The 14,961-nt window shown below is 46.2% G+C and overlaps 1 protein-coding gene across 1 annotated transcript; it reads right to left on the reverse strand.

Moving 5' to 3' along the window:
- Positions 1–616: 616 nt before the first annotated feature.
- Positions 617–12,587, reverse strand: LOC114601486 (protein RoBo-1-like). Its single transcript, XM_028738665.2, has 5 exons — positions 12,306–12,587; positions 5,481–5,600; positions 4,646–4,801; positions 2,727–2,870; positions 617–1,262 (listed from the first exon to the last, which is right to left on the reverse strand). The coding sequence occupies exons 1-5, from the start codon at positions 12,349–12,351 to the stop codon at positions 1,060–1,062; spliced, it is 669 nt and encodes a 222-aa protein (XP_028594498.2). The 5' UTR covers positions 12,352–12,587; the 3' UTR covers positions 617–1,059.
- Between the last annotated feature and the right edge of the window lie 2,374 nt (positions 12,588–14,961).

Raw genomic sequence — 14,961 nt, forward strand, 5'->3', positions numbered from 1 at the left:
CATGTTATTGGTATAGCAACCCTGAGAGCAAGTGACTGGCCCAAAGTTACATTGTGAGCTCCATGGCTGTGCAGGGATTTGAACCCAGGTCTCATAAGAAAAGCCCCTGCTGGGTCAGGACAAAGGATTGTCTACTCCAGCGTCCTTTTCTCACAGTGGCTAATCAGGTGCCTATGGGTAACCTTGGTCCATGTCCTATGCTCTGTTCATCACACTGGTGCTGGCTCTGATATATGAGATGAGTTTGTTGACCTTCCGTAGGACTAAGGTCTCCCCCCCCCAATAGTCATTAGCAATGCACCCTACATACAGGGGATAGGTGGAGAAGGCCTGGACACAACACAAAGCTCCTTCCTTCAAGGTGTGGTGGGCTTAGGTTGAAGTCAACATTGGCAGACGTTGTGGGGCTGTGCAGAGCTTTCTGACCCTACTCAGTCCATAGCATCAGTGAAAGATATAGGGCAACATGCAGAAATGTTCCGGGAGGGGAAGTATAAGTAGGGGTGAGCAAATATGTCAGTTTCAGTTTCTCTTCATTTCTCATTTTTCCAGCCTTAAGTTCAGTTCTTCACATCAGTTCATTGTTGTTGTTGTTGTTGTTGTTTTTAAATAGGCCTTGTGAAAATTCAGCTACATTTTATTGCAAATTTCATCCAAATAGACCTGTCTGTATAATTCAGCATAATGTACACATTTTTGCAAAGCAATTTCCCCTTACGTGATGCATTTTGACTGCTGTTTTTACGAATAGGTGCATTTTATGCACATTTCACCTGAGCGCATGCATCTCGGCACACATTACTGGGCTGGAGAACTTCACTGCAAAATTCAGAGAAGTGCAAAAGCTCATGGAATGGCTGAGTTTTGGCTTGCTTGTTGTTTCGGAATTTGCAAATCAAGTAGGTTCGCCTCTAAATGCAAAATGGATTGAATTCCTCTCCCGTTCCTGGCTGGAATGGATGTCTGGGGTGGAGAACTGAAGGAAAACTTACAGGAGAGGAAGAAAAAGCAGGAGAGGACCAACAGAAGAAAGTTGTGGGAGGGAAGATATAAAAAGAATCAAGACCAACGGGCAAGAAAGAGTAACCCTGCCAGGACAGACAGGGCCAGACTATATTGGGAGGGGACTCCTGGTGCACTGCTGCACAGGTTGACCTTGACTTTGACATTGCGGCCAGCAACAAACAGCACGTCGGCTCCCATTTCGCACATGGTCTTGGTGGCGCATCCTGTGAAGGCGACTTGTTGGTGCTTGGATTCCTCTGTAAAAAGGGACAGAAAAGTAGAGGGGCCGTGATCGTATAGTGGCTGCATTGCCTGAGCAAAAATGAGGGAGCAGATTTGCATAGTGCTAATTTATAGGTAACGCCTATTTAGAAATCATTCCTATGGCTATGTACATGCAACATTTTGTTCCAGATTCAATGGGGAGCAAGTTCTCTCCCCCCACCCCGGTCAACACAATCTAGAGTTGCTGCATATTGCTTGCTCCTGAAAAGAGCTTCCTGAGAAACTGGTTTCATTCCAAAAACAAAAGCTTGCTGCAATTGATTCTGTTGCCCCACGACATGTATGTCTGAAAACAGACGTAGGCGGTCCCAGCAAATTGGAGAGGGTATCCACACTTGCCCAATGGCACTGTGGGTGGGAGTATGCAAAGATTGCAAGGGGAGGGTTTTCAAACACATACCAAGTAACCATACCCACCTGTGTGGAGAGCAGGATCTACACTCAACCTAGACTGAAAGCAGCATTTTGGGGATGAGCATGAATGACCCTGTACAGTGGTGCCTCGCAAGACGAAAAGAATCCGTTCCGCGAGTCTCTTTGTCTTGCGGTTTTTTCGTCTTGCGAATCAAGCTTAGTGGATCAGCTGATAAGCGGCTTAGCGGCTTAGCGGATCAGCTGTTAAGCGGCTTAGCGGATCAGCTGGTTAGCGGCTTAGCAGATCAGCTGATAAGCGGCTTAGCGGATCAGCTGATAAGTGGCTTAGCGGCTTGGGAAAAGGGGGGGGGAGGAAAAAAACCCTGCAGGAACTCGCAAGACATTTTCGTCTTGCGAAGCAAGCCCATAGGAAATTCGTTTTGCGAAGCACCTCCAAAACGGAAAACCCTTTCGTCTAGCGGGTTTTCCGTCTTGCGAGGCATTCGTCTTGTGGGGCACCACTGTACTGAGAAAAACTGTATTTTTGTGCTACAAACAGCTAAGTGTGTACACAGCCTCAAACTGAAATAGAAATACAATATCACTGTTGTGGGGTAAACTGTCCCCAGGTGACCTCTAGGTTCCACTCAGTCTGCCGTCCAGGTGCTAATTTTGTTGATGGCCAACTTCATGTGAGGCACAAGGAGCTCAGAGCAGTGCGGATACAGTGACAGCAGCAACACACCTACCCTGCACTGAGCTCCCTCTCAGGAATCAGCAGCAACACTCAGCATTGGGAAGCCAGGTAAGCAACACTGCCCTGCCTTGTGTCACCCTGCCAACCAATTACTCTGCAATTAGGGTGGAGCTAACCTTTCTGTCATCATCTAACCATGGGATACTGGGGTAGCCAATAGGGTGCCCTCCCAAGGTTGGACTCCAACTCCCAATAGCCCTTGCCATCATGGCCATCAGTCAGAGATTATGGAAGTTGTAGACTAATGATATTTGGAGGCCATCGCATTGGCTGCCCCGATCTAGCCCAATACCGATTACCCCTCCAGTATTACTTCCCCACTTACCATTTTTGGCAGTGGTGGCAAAGTGCATGCACTGTGTCAGAGTCCCAGTGCAGGCCAGCTCCGTGTTGTTCAGACAAATATCAGAGCCAAAGACAAAGCAAGAATTGCAACGAATGCCGTTAGGCTGCTGTGATGCTTTTTGTACTGTGGATGGAGGAGAGAAAAGGGATGTGATCTCCTGCCACATTCAACATCTCTAAAATCTAGTTTCCTTACATATGATAGAGTAGAGGGAAGCCTTCCTCAAACTCAGGATGTTTTGGACTACAATTCCCATCAGTTGTGCTGACTAAGGCTCATACAGCCGATGGGAGTTGTGGTCCAAAACATCTGGAGGGTGCCAGGCTGAGGAAGGATGGAGTTCACGGCACCCTTCTCCACACACAGAAACATTAGGTTTAATTAGGTTCTACACATATATAGGCCACACTTCATGAAAAGGGGCAGACAAAGCGTAAGACAAGGAGCCCTACAGTACATGCATTAGTGTTGCCACAGTCAGTATGTTGTCAGTCTTAATACGTAAAACTGTGTTCTTGCCCAGTAACTCTTCAAAGCCAGTGAATTCCAGATTATGCCTAGTTCTGTCCACAATCCACATGGCTTTCAGATTTGGACACGTATATACTGCATTGCAAATACTTTCATATTTCCCTAAAAAAAATATATTGAAAAAAATATTTATTTATTAAAAAGCAATTGCCTTGCCCGTGCTTTCACCATTTTGGTCAACATCTCTAAAGTTAACATAAGAACAATAGGAGAAGCGTGGACTTGTTGTGGAACATAAAAAGAGACTTGGAGGTGATCGCAGCCTTGTGCCCCGGAACAATGGTGTTCTGGTCCTCCTTCTTGAAAAGAATTGTTTGGCGCGGTGCGCAGAGCTGTATGGCCATTGAAAAAACCAGGAAATGCTTGAACCGGGCGGTAGCCCGTTGGGTACGCTTTATGAATGGCCGAGTCATTTATCATGACGGTATCCGGATCGGCGACTAAGCCATGTACCGGAATGATGGAGTTCATCTAACAGACATTGGGAATGACATCTGGTTGGATAGCATCATTAGTAGCATTAGGGATTGGTTGCAGCTGTGAGGGTATTGGCGGCGAGCCCCTTTGCGGCTCGGGTGGCAGTTAGGCATTGGATTCATGTGTGTCAAGGGCTAGGTGTGGCCATCGCCTATGCTATCTACCGTGGGTTATTCCGTTAAAGGAATCTGGCGGTCGTGTATTCCGTCCGATGCCTGCTTGGCGGGAGGCCATGGCACGACCCTCGGTGACATCAGGGGTGAGCCTATAGTTGGATTAGCATCAACAGGCTCCACCTACTGTTGAATAAACCCACCTCCTATAGTCATCCAATGCCTAAGCCAATACCTTTTCACTGCTGTAATCAATAAAGTTGTAGCCTTTTCTTGCCCATTAACCTTATATCACGTGTCCTTGTGTGTTTATTTCACATAGCGGGGGTCGGGCCCTCGATCCACAACTGGTACTTAGAAGCATTGCTGCCTCCAACTGTGGGAGAGATAAAATCTTTTCTCCATCAACTTTCTCCATGTTATTTGTAAATGGAAAAGTCCCAAATGCTGCAACCTTTCTTCCCAGAAGAGTCATTCCATCCCCTTTATCATTTACCTTTTCTTAACCTTCTCAAATATCCTTTTTGAGTGGAACAAACATCCTTGGAATGGTTTTAGAGAACCTCCTTGTGGTTTTCTTTGCAAGGGTGTGCGCCTACATCTGGACCCTGAGCATGACCACATTCTACACAAAAGGACTCAAGATATTCATAGCCTAGAAGGCTTTCCAACTGTACTAGAACTCTGCTCCAAGGTTTAGTGAGCATACCAATTAAACCAGCCCCACACAGAAGTCCTGACCAGTTCCTTTGACACGAGACAACCCCAGTTCCTTACCAATTACATTGTTGACATTACAGCGGTCAGCCCGGCAGCAGCTGGAGTTCCAGCGCATGCGAAAATCCCCCGCCACCAGCCCATAGAATTTGTTGCAGAGGCGATCGTCCGAGTTGCATTTCTTTTCATAAGTTGGGTTCTCTATGTCCTGGGACCCTAAGAATGGAAAAGTCTTTTAGACCAAGAAGCCATCCCCTTATCTGTACATCTGCTTCTCTGAGGTAGAGAAGGATATAGCCCCTTACTGTAACAACTGGACATGGGGAAATAGTTGTGTGTGGTAGTCAATGCTAGCCCTACTCAAAGTAGAGCCATTGAAATCAATGGACATGGCTTAATCAGATCCGTTAATTTCAGTAGGTGTGTTTTGAGTAGAATTTAGCTGGATGCAACTCAACACTTTCTTTAAAAGGTGGGTCAGGAATCTTTGGACCTCCAGATGGTTCTGAACCACAACTCCCATCAGCCCCAGCAAGTATGGCCAATGACCAGGGGTGGTGGGGATTGTAGTTCAGCAGCATCTGGAGGGCCTAAATTTCTTCACACCTGCTTCAAAGCCCCACAGATGTTCCTAAAGACCCTGCACATTGTCCTTAATGGTACACTGCTGGAGCAGAGCAGAATCTCAGAATGTTTAACTTTAGACAATAAATACTGGGACTTCTCACCACTCGAGAAATTGGGGTGAGGATCATGATACATTTTTAAAAAAGGAGAATCAGCCCATCTGCATGCTAAAAACAACAGAGGTACTAGATGTAAACTTTAATGGTTTGTAGCTCTCAGAAGCCTGGCAGCAGAGAAAGGCTAAGGCGCAAACTCACAGCCACCCTACCTGTGTCTTCATCCCGGGCAATGGTGATGCAGCTGTTGACTGCGTCAGTGCATTTTTGTGGGGTTGTGCTGCAGTTGTAACCTTCAGTGCTGGTGCAGTTGAAGCAGTAGATAGCATCACCTGTGGAACAACAGAGAGGGGAAAGTGCAGCCATTAGGGCTGAGGCTGACAGCAGAACCGTTCAATCACATGCCAACTTCCCCCTGAACCGAAAACTATAAACCAGAAGTGAAACTCGGGGAGGGCTCAAGTTCGTCTGAAAATCACACCCTCACAAATCCCAAAGCCTTTCCTTTCTTAGATCCAAAATATATGGGAGATATTATATTAGATCAAACAGGGCCATCCTAAGCATATACGGCGCCGTGGTGAAAGATCTCTCCGGCGCCCCCCCCCCCCCGGCAACTCCAAAACAAGGGAGAGGGCGGTAGAAAATGTCCTCTGCCTTCCCCACCGCCCTGATCCCTGGCTGTGGCGGTTATCAAGCAGGAAAACGTGCTGGTGGACATGCTCTCCAGAGTTGGGGCGCCCAGGAAGGCTGTGCGCCGCATTTCGCCAGGAAGCAGGAGGAGGACAACGACCGGGAGCAAGGCCGTCTTTAGCAGATGCAGAGGCCTGGGGGGGAAGCAGCTTCCCTCCTAAGCCTCTGCGGGGATCGCTCTCCTCCTGCGGAGGCTTGGGAAGGAAGCTGCACACCCGCCAGCCATATACTTGGCAGGGCACAGCTGGTGGGTGTGCAGGGAAAGGGGAGGCTGCCGGCAAAGCCGTGCAGCTCTTCCACTCGCTAGGGCGACCCTGAGAGGCCAGCGCCCTGGCGCAATGAACCACTAACACCAATGGGAAAGACGGCTCTGAGATCAAATACATATGGGAGATATATATGGCACAATTATGTGATGGCTTTGAAATATGCACTTTTGACATATTCAGAAGCATTCTCTTTTACATTGTTTCACAGTATCCAGAACTGAAATTGACATTCCAAACCAAGCCTTCTCACCACAGAATAGTTGGTTTCTCTCTCTCTCTCTCTCTCTCTCTCTCTCTCTCTCTCTCTCTCTCTCTCTTGGCTCCACACACCAGGATAAGCTTTATGTGCTGAATTTCTGCTCATTCATCCAGCTATTAAAGGATCATGAACTTTGGTGGAAGAAAGAAGTGTCCTCCCTTTTATTCTTTTTTGAAAAATAGGATATGCCTGAATGGATGACTTGTCAGAGAGGTTAATCACACTAATTAAGCAAGCACACACCCATTCCTTTGCTGCTCAGGAACTGGGCCAAGCCCTGTACCAGGCTGGCTCACCAGCCCCCATGGCTGAACCAAGGATTAGACGACTCATTCTGACTTGAAAAGTTCAAAGGACACGATGGCAGAAGGTCCCATGCAACCTTCACTTCGTCTTTTACAGTGCTGTTCCTTTGCAGCATCTGAAGATGAAAAGAAGCTGTATTTGGTCAGTATTAGCCCTTGTATAGATCAACTTGGGTTGCATATCTAATTCAGGGCCTGATCTGGTGCTTGGGATTGGCCCCATTCTGACCCAGGATGGGTTTTTGGAAGACGCCTGTGCATGAATTTGTTTTATGTGTGAAGATCAGTGTGCGCTGACCAACGCACAGTCTTTGCTGTAAGGCTCTATTCCTTTTTTTCAAATACATTTTTATTAAATTTCCACTTTAAACAACAAACAATAAATTTCCACATTCATCTATGCAACTCCTTTTCCCATGCTCTGCCGAGCAATGACTTCCCTCCCTCCCGGCCACAGGCTTTCTTTTTCAATCTAGATCTCAAAGTTTCCTGTCCTTTCCAGAAATCCACATCGTAAGATTTATTTCAGTCCTGCTAATGTCTTCAAACTTCTACAGTTATTATTTATATAGTCAATAAATTTACTCCAATCTCTTTGGAATTTTGTTTCTTCCTGGTTTGGGATCTTGCAGGTCAGTTTTGCCAGTTCCGCATAATCCATCATCTTCATCTGCCACTCCTCCAATGTTGGTAACTCCTGTAATTTCCAATTTTGGGCTAATAAAGTTCTCACCGCAGTCGTTGCATACATAAATAATTTTGATTTGCCTTTGCAATTTCCTCTCCCATCAAGCCCAGCAGTAAGGCTCTATTCTGATGGCATGAGTGTCACAAGGACCGGTAGATTCTTATCTGCTGTAGCCTTCATCCACCTTCACAGCCATTGTAACATGCCGCTTGCTATCTTTCACCTGTTCTGCCGTTGAGGACTTCTTGGATCATTCTTTGTCTAGCTCCTCCCTTTTGACCTTGCCACCTTGGGTGACCCTGTTGGGAGTACGAGACTCCCAACAGCTTCACTCACATGGGCCATAGGAATGTGCAAGCCCACTCACCATGACAAGGTGATGATCGAGACCCAGGACAATCCACTGGATTCTGGGTCAACCTGAATCAGCTCTATTTGATTCAGGATCCAAGCTTTGGCTGCAGAACTTGCACAGCTCTAATATCAACATGCGAGCAAAGAGCAGGCCTGCAAGAAGTAGCACTGCCCCTAAAGTCTCCTGCTCCTCCTATTCTCACACCTGCAAATGCAGGTTGGCACTGAGGGATGGCAAGGAGCTTAGTACTTTTAGCAGCTGTGTGGCAGGCAGAAATTCAACAGGTTCAGCCTTTTCTAGTTCGGAAATACAAACTGTGTGGGAAGCTTCACCCATTTACATTCTGCCTGTCAGACACTTTGTTACCTGTAAGGCCACTGATTTGGTTTTGGTGCCCTCCACTCCACCCGAATAAGAGGATGCCGATTTGCAGCCTGCGCAAATTTTATGCAAATCTGTGCCCTCTTTCGTAAGTGGACTGGAGGGCCCAACCCACATATGGTGTATTGGACCCACAGAAGTTTATGCCACACAAAATCCAGTTGCCTTTAAGGAGCTGCAAGGTCAGTGTTGGCTCCAGGTTTCGGAAGCTCCTTGGGCTTAAGACACACCATGGAGGACTTCACAGGCTCTAAAATTTCAGCAGTGCCCTGTGTGGTGCTAAAATTCAGCATGCGCCCACCCCACTGCCTCTCGCATTCTACAACATTGTTGTGGCACTCCCTGCAGCACCCAGTGTGGCCGAAAAAGTCGTAACACCCTTAAACCACCTCTGACACCCACCCATGTGGCCCTCCTTGTTGCAGGAAGTACAGAGGAGGTCTCTCACCAGTGAGGCCCGTTACTGAGGCATGGACCCTCAGCAGATGCCTGACCATCAGCCACACTTGAGAGTCTTCATTGCATTTGCTGCAACAGCTTAACGCTGCTCGCCATCTAAACCCTGATAAGCTGCAGCGTTACTTAGGCTGGGAGCAAAAAGTTTTGCTTGGGTGGAAAAGTCCATGAAGCCAGAGGCCGAAACATGGCAATCTTTGTACCTGCATGTGTATAGCAGATCTTATCTGTTCTTAGTTTTAGAAATTCTTCTACCCTGCAACTGAACCGGCATGGAGGTTACAAAAAGAGCACGTAGAAAGCAAGGGAAGGTCTGCTCTTTACACAACAGGAAATGTACAGAGAGGTAAGAACAGGATAGGGTGCCACCATATGCTCCATGTCATAAAAATAGTGGTGCCACCACCACCACTGACTTCTATGTGAATTGAGCTGATATGTGGTTGAAATGTCTATACATAAGCCCTTGTCAGTCTGTCGCCATGAGGAAGGGCCATAGCTCAGTGGTCAAGCAATTGTCACTGAGCTATGGGCTTTCCTCAAGGTTCACTTGAACCAAGGTTGCAGGTTCAATCCCTGGTATCTCCAGGCAGGGCTGGCAGAGAACCCTGTCTGAAATCCTGGCGAGCCTCTGCCAATGGTCTGACTCCTATGTTAAGGTGGATTCCTTCCCAGGATGCAGGGAGGAAGAAAGGGGACCCTACATGCTATCCATGCCCCAAATGCCTCCATCCCAGCTGACAGCACTCTTGACATTTGCCCATAAAGCAGGAAGTTCTGGTAGGGGAATCTTTGGGCGCCTACAGACTGCCAATATTTTGCAGGAGATATGCAAACACAGGGGGTATGAATGGGGTAACTGTGCCCCTGAAGGACCAGGTGCACAGCTTGGGAGTCATTTTGGACTCACAGCTGTCCATGGAGGCACAGGTCAATTCTGTGTCCAGGGCAGCTGTCTACCAGCTCCATCTAGTACGCAGGCTGAGACCCTACCTACCCGCAGACTGTCTTGCCAGAGTGGTGCATGCTCTGGTTACCTCCCTTGGATTACTGCAATGCTCTCTATGTGGGGCTACCTTTGAAGGTAACCCAGAAACTAAAACTAATCCAGAATGTGGCAGCTAGACTGGTGACTGGGAGTGGCCGCCGAGACTACATAACACCAGTCCTGAAAGACCAACATTGGCTTCCAGTATGTTTCCAAGCCCAATTCAAAGTGCGGGTACTGACCTTTAAAGCCCTAAACAACCTCGGCCCAGTATACTTGAACGAGCATCTCCACCCCCATCATTCAGCCCAGACACTGAGGTCCAGCACTGAGAGCCTTATGGCAGTTCCCTCACTGCGAAAAGTGAAGTTACAGGGAACCAGGCAGAGGGCCTTCTTGGTAGTGGCATTCTCCCTGTGGAACATCCTCCCACCAGATGTCAAGGAAATAAACAACTATCTGACTTTTAGAAGACGTCTGAAGGCAGCCCTGTTTAGGGAAGTTTTTTTTATGTTTGATGTTTAGAGCCGAGCAATTGAAGAGGAATAAAGTGCTCTGTCACCCTAGCACCACAAATCCACTTTTAATCAATCCTACTCCACAGGGAAAGCTGGGAACTGTAGCTCAGGGAAGAAAATAGGGGTCCCCTTACAACACCCTTAACAAGCTACAACTCCCTGAATTACTTTGGGGGATCCACAAGTGTTTAAAGTAGCGTCATAGTGCTTTAAAATGTGTGGTATAAATGTGGCCATGGTCAAAGCATTGCTTAAACTTTGTGCAAGCAAATCAGGATGAAGGCAAAATAAATGGGTCATCTTAGAGGAGTCCTTTGCGCATCCTGATAAATGTGCAATCCATCATGCATACAAGAAATCCACCTTCAAACATCGCTGTTCAGTGCACAAAAGTAACCTGCATTACAACACTTCTCCCACCATATGCTAAAGGTGAACACATTAATAAGGCCCTAGTGTTGGAAAGTTACCAGTCCCTCCTCCTGTGCCTTTAATAGCTCCTTGGTCTGCAGGCAATAGCAGCTGATAAGCCTTATCCCTTTGCCTTCAAAAGCACCTGCTGGAGCAGATAGCTGTCAATGACACAGGAGCATGACACAGTGTATTCTCCCTGGTTAGTTGGCAACCCTCTCTCTTGAATCTTCACAGTTTTTTAAAATGTTGGTGTGTGTCGTCGTCGTCGTCGTCCCCCCCCCCCCATTTGCTTAGAAATGAGATATCGTTTCTTGCGAACAAATGCTGAACAACTCTAAACCTAAGAATCCTGGGAACTGCAGTTTGTTACAGACGCCAAGAGTTGCCAGGAGACCCCTATTCCCCTCACGGAACTACAATTTCCAGAGTTTCCTGGAGAAAGGGACTGATTGTTAAACTACTCTGAGGACTGCATTTCTGTGAGTGAAATAGGGGTCACCTCTACAATTCCCAGGATTCTTTGTGGCGAAGCAATGGCTGTTTAATGTGGCATGATACTGCTTTGAATGTACAGTGCAGACGGGACCCCAGTGTAACTTAAATAAAACAAGAGTGGCTAAGTTCTTTTTTTCTTTTTTTTGCGGCACCAGAGTGTTTAAAATGTTTCACAGCTATTATCGTAATTGTCCTTAAAACACCCCTGCATGGGAGGGCTGCCAGATTTTCCACCAGTGCTGCTCCTGCCCCTTTCAACAGTAGCCTGACATTGATAAATTAAACAAACGAAGTCTTTCCTACTTGTTTGGCTCCGTGCCAGGAAATAAGCTCCACTTAGTAAATGTCTGCATGACAGGCTGTTACTACACCTTGCTGGCACATTTGCAAAGCTAAGCAGGGTCCGGTATGGTTTCAGATTGGATGGGGGACTGCATGTGGAGATTGCTGCATTGCAGGGGGTTGGAACAAGTGACCCACAAGGTCCCTGATGATTCTATAAGGCATGGAAGAAAGCCAGATTAAAAAGATGGCAACCCCTTTCTTTTTCTGTGGGTCATTACGCCCATACTGAAATGGAACTGAGAGCATGGACTCTTCCACACTCCTAGACAGCTGCCTTAGACAGCTTCCTGATGCCGAACTGTGTTGAGCCACAGCAGAGAATTACCACTGCTATCGCCCATTCTGTTCCATTCCCACAATCCTTCAAGCAGATTATTACCTTCACCCGCTAAGCCTGCATCAAAAGGACAGGGTCAAAGTACAACCTTTCTCAACTAGCGTTGCCAACTGGCCGGGGGAAACGACTCCGGCTTGCTCCTACGCCTTCAGGGGGAGGTTCGACAGATGAAATCAGCAGGGGAAGCTCCCCACTCCCCACAAACATTCAAACCTTCAAATCACTAAAGGGGGAGCCAGTCCAAAAAGAGGCAACCCTGGCCAGGCACTCGGTAGGCAGGTACAGTGCAGGCACACATTTTGAGAAACTGGAGATGGAAATCTGGAAGCCACCTGAGGCTGTAACAGAAACTTGCATGATCAAATTGCATGCTACCGAACTCTTAACGGTGCAGGAGTCCTGCGATAGTCAACTTACCACCCAGAGAATTCACACTTGGAGGAAACTGGGGTCCTTTAATTTTGAGGGGCCAGTAGTAACCCCTTCACCGCTAGGGGAGACACTCTGCAAAGATCAATCCGGACCGCGACTTACCTGTAGCCAACAGAGCCAACAGGAAGGAAAGAGCCAAGAGAGACATGGTGCCGCAAAGTGGAATTGCCTCTGCTTTCGGGAACCTGAGCTAGAAGCCACCTGTCCTCTGGGGAGTTTATACAGCTGGGACTGGGAGGGACAGGGTAGTGTTACTCCGAGGGCACAGAGCTGGGTTGAGCAACAGTGCGCTTTTGTGATGCCCTGGGCAAAACCAGCCTTGGCCTTTCAAGTTGTCAAGCTGCCCCTCCCATCTTTCCTCTTCACTTCCCTGAAGGCTTCTCTTCTTTTAGATGCCAGCATCCAATGTAATTTCTGTAAATCGTACCTCCCTTCTTAAATCCTTTACAGCCACCCTCATAATGCGTCACTCTAAGGAGGTCACATTTACTATCTGCTTCCCGCCCCCCTTCAAAAAGTCACAGATTAAAACAGAATGCATGCTTAATGCTTGTTCTTTACTACATAATGCTGTTGTGTAACACCCAAGGAATGCGTTTTTCATTATTGTCTTATTAGACAAGCTGTTGCAAGTGAGTAGAAAGAAATCTTCCTTCTGAGACTTTCCAAAATGAGTGCTGGTGTTTGCAGCAGTGCCACACTCTCGTACAAATCAGCGGGTTCCTGAGACAGCACAGCACCAAAAGATGGATGTCCCAATTTACATCAGAGGAATGCTGGAGCGTATGACATAGAACGTGTTAGGGTTGCCTGCTTTTTTCAGCAGGCCTCTGTAGATGTGTCTCTAAAAGCAGCTTGGCGTACAGACCTTTTCAGGAGCCATTGGGCTGCAATAGTCGTAGTTTTGTGATTTCTCTGGGCCGCTTGAGTTTGTTTGGCCCCTCTCATTTTCATTTTTTAAAAAAAAAATATCTTTATTAATTTAAAATAAATACATTTATGAGAAAACAGATGTACATACAAGTAAACAAACATACAATCAAACAAACAAATATCAGAAAAATCGAACAAATCACCACACTATAAGATACAAGATTAATATAATTATCATCCTGATACTGAACACAATTGTAAAACTTATAGAGAAGAAATTTAAAACTGACTTCCAATTAATCTCACTGTACTTTATCTATCCATTACTTTATACCACACAGTTACATATTTCTTATATAATTTCTTTTTACCTCCCTACGAACTCATATTTATATAATACAGAGATCAGTCTAATTCTGCCAAGATGTTTCCTTTTATTCCATAGTTTGCTAAATATTCTTTAAAGATTCCCGAATCCTTACAGACTTTTTGTTTTGATTGGCCTCTTACTCTTCCTGTCACTTTCGCTAGCTGCAGATATTCTACCATTAGGATTTGCCAATCTTCCATGTTGGGTATTGTTGTGTTTTTCCAATTTCTTGCTACTAAAATTCTGGTCGCCGTTATTCCGTACATGAACAATGTTCTTTTCGATTTCCCTATTTCTTTTGGCAAAATGCTCAATAAAAATATTTCTGGCCTCTTTTTGAATGTTAATTTAAATAATTTTTTAAGTTCTTCGTATATATTATTCCAAAAACCACAAATATCTGTACATTTCCACCACATTTGCAAATAAGACCCAATTTCTTTATTACATCTCCAACATGTAGGTGATCTGTTCTTATACATTTTAGCAAGTTTTTCTGGAGTTTGATGCCATCGATCCATCATCTTCATTGTGTTTTCCCTGAGCTTGTAGCATGGCCCCTCTCACTTTCAACACTGCAGACACAGATGGGCCGTCACTGCCAAGCTGCATTTCATACACCCAGTTCTCTTGGGAAAATAAATCTTACAAATTCCATGCACTGCACGGAGTCATGAGCCAAAACAACCAAGTCATGTTCCCATCACCCAACATATTAATCTCTTTTAATCCACTGACAAGGCGCTGAATCAGAGTCCCCCAAAGCTGGCACCACTCCTTTCTGAGACTCACATTCTTCACTGCACTGTTTATGCCAGCTCACTGCAAAGAGCTTGGATTAGAGAGCGCACAATGGAATGCACTCCTGCAAGTTTGACATGAGGAGGATAATGTTATCAGTGGCTACTAGCCACAATGGCTATTCTCTGCCTTCACGGTCAGAGGCTGTAATTTTCCTGAATACCAGTTCCTGGAAATTGCAGGTAGGCAAAGTGCTGCAAAACCATCAACTGCCCCAGAAAAACCGGAACATCCCATTTTTGTTACAGATAGGTAGCCGTGTTGGTCTGCCATAGTCAAAACAAAAAAAATTCCTTCCAGTAGCACCTTAAAGACCAACTAAGTTAGTTCTTGGTATGAGCTTTCGTGTGCATGCACACTTCTTCAGAATGCACACGAAAGCTCATACCAAGAACTAACTTAGTTGGTCTTTAAGGTGCTACTGGAAGGAATTTTTTTTGTTTTGACTATGGCAGACCAACACGGCTACCTATCTGTAACACAGTACTTACAGTTAGCCATCACAAACTCTATGCACAGATTCTCTTCACCTCTACACCTGACGGTGTCTGAGTCCTGACAATCTTCAGGGTTTTTGGCATAATTTTGGACACAACTTTATTAAAATACACAAATGTCAGTGGTTGCTTAGGCACTGGTTAAGACTATCTGTCCCCCGACCCAGGACAGAACTGACTTCCAGATTCCAGCGAAAGCCAGTAAGGGAAAACAATA

This window comes from Podarcis muralis, chromosome 7 (assembly GCF_964188315.1).
Source record: "Podarcis muralis chromosome 7, rPodMur119.hap1.1, whole genome shotgun sequence".
NCBI classification, from domain to species: domain Eukaryota; kingdom Metazoa; phylum Chordata; class Lepidosauria; order Squamata; family Lacertidae; genus Podarcis; species Podarcis muralis.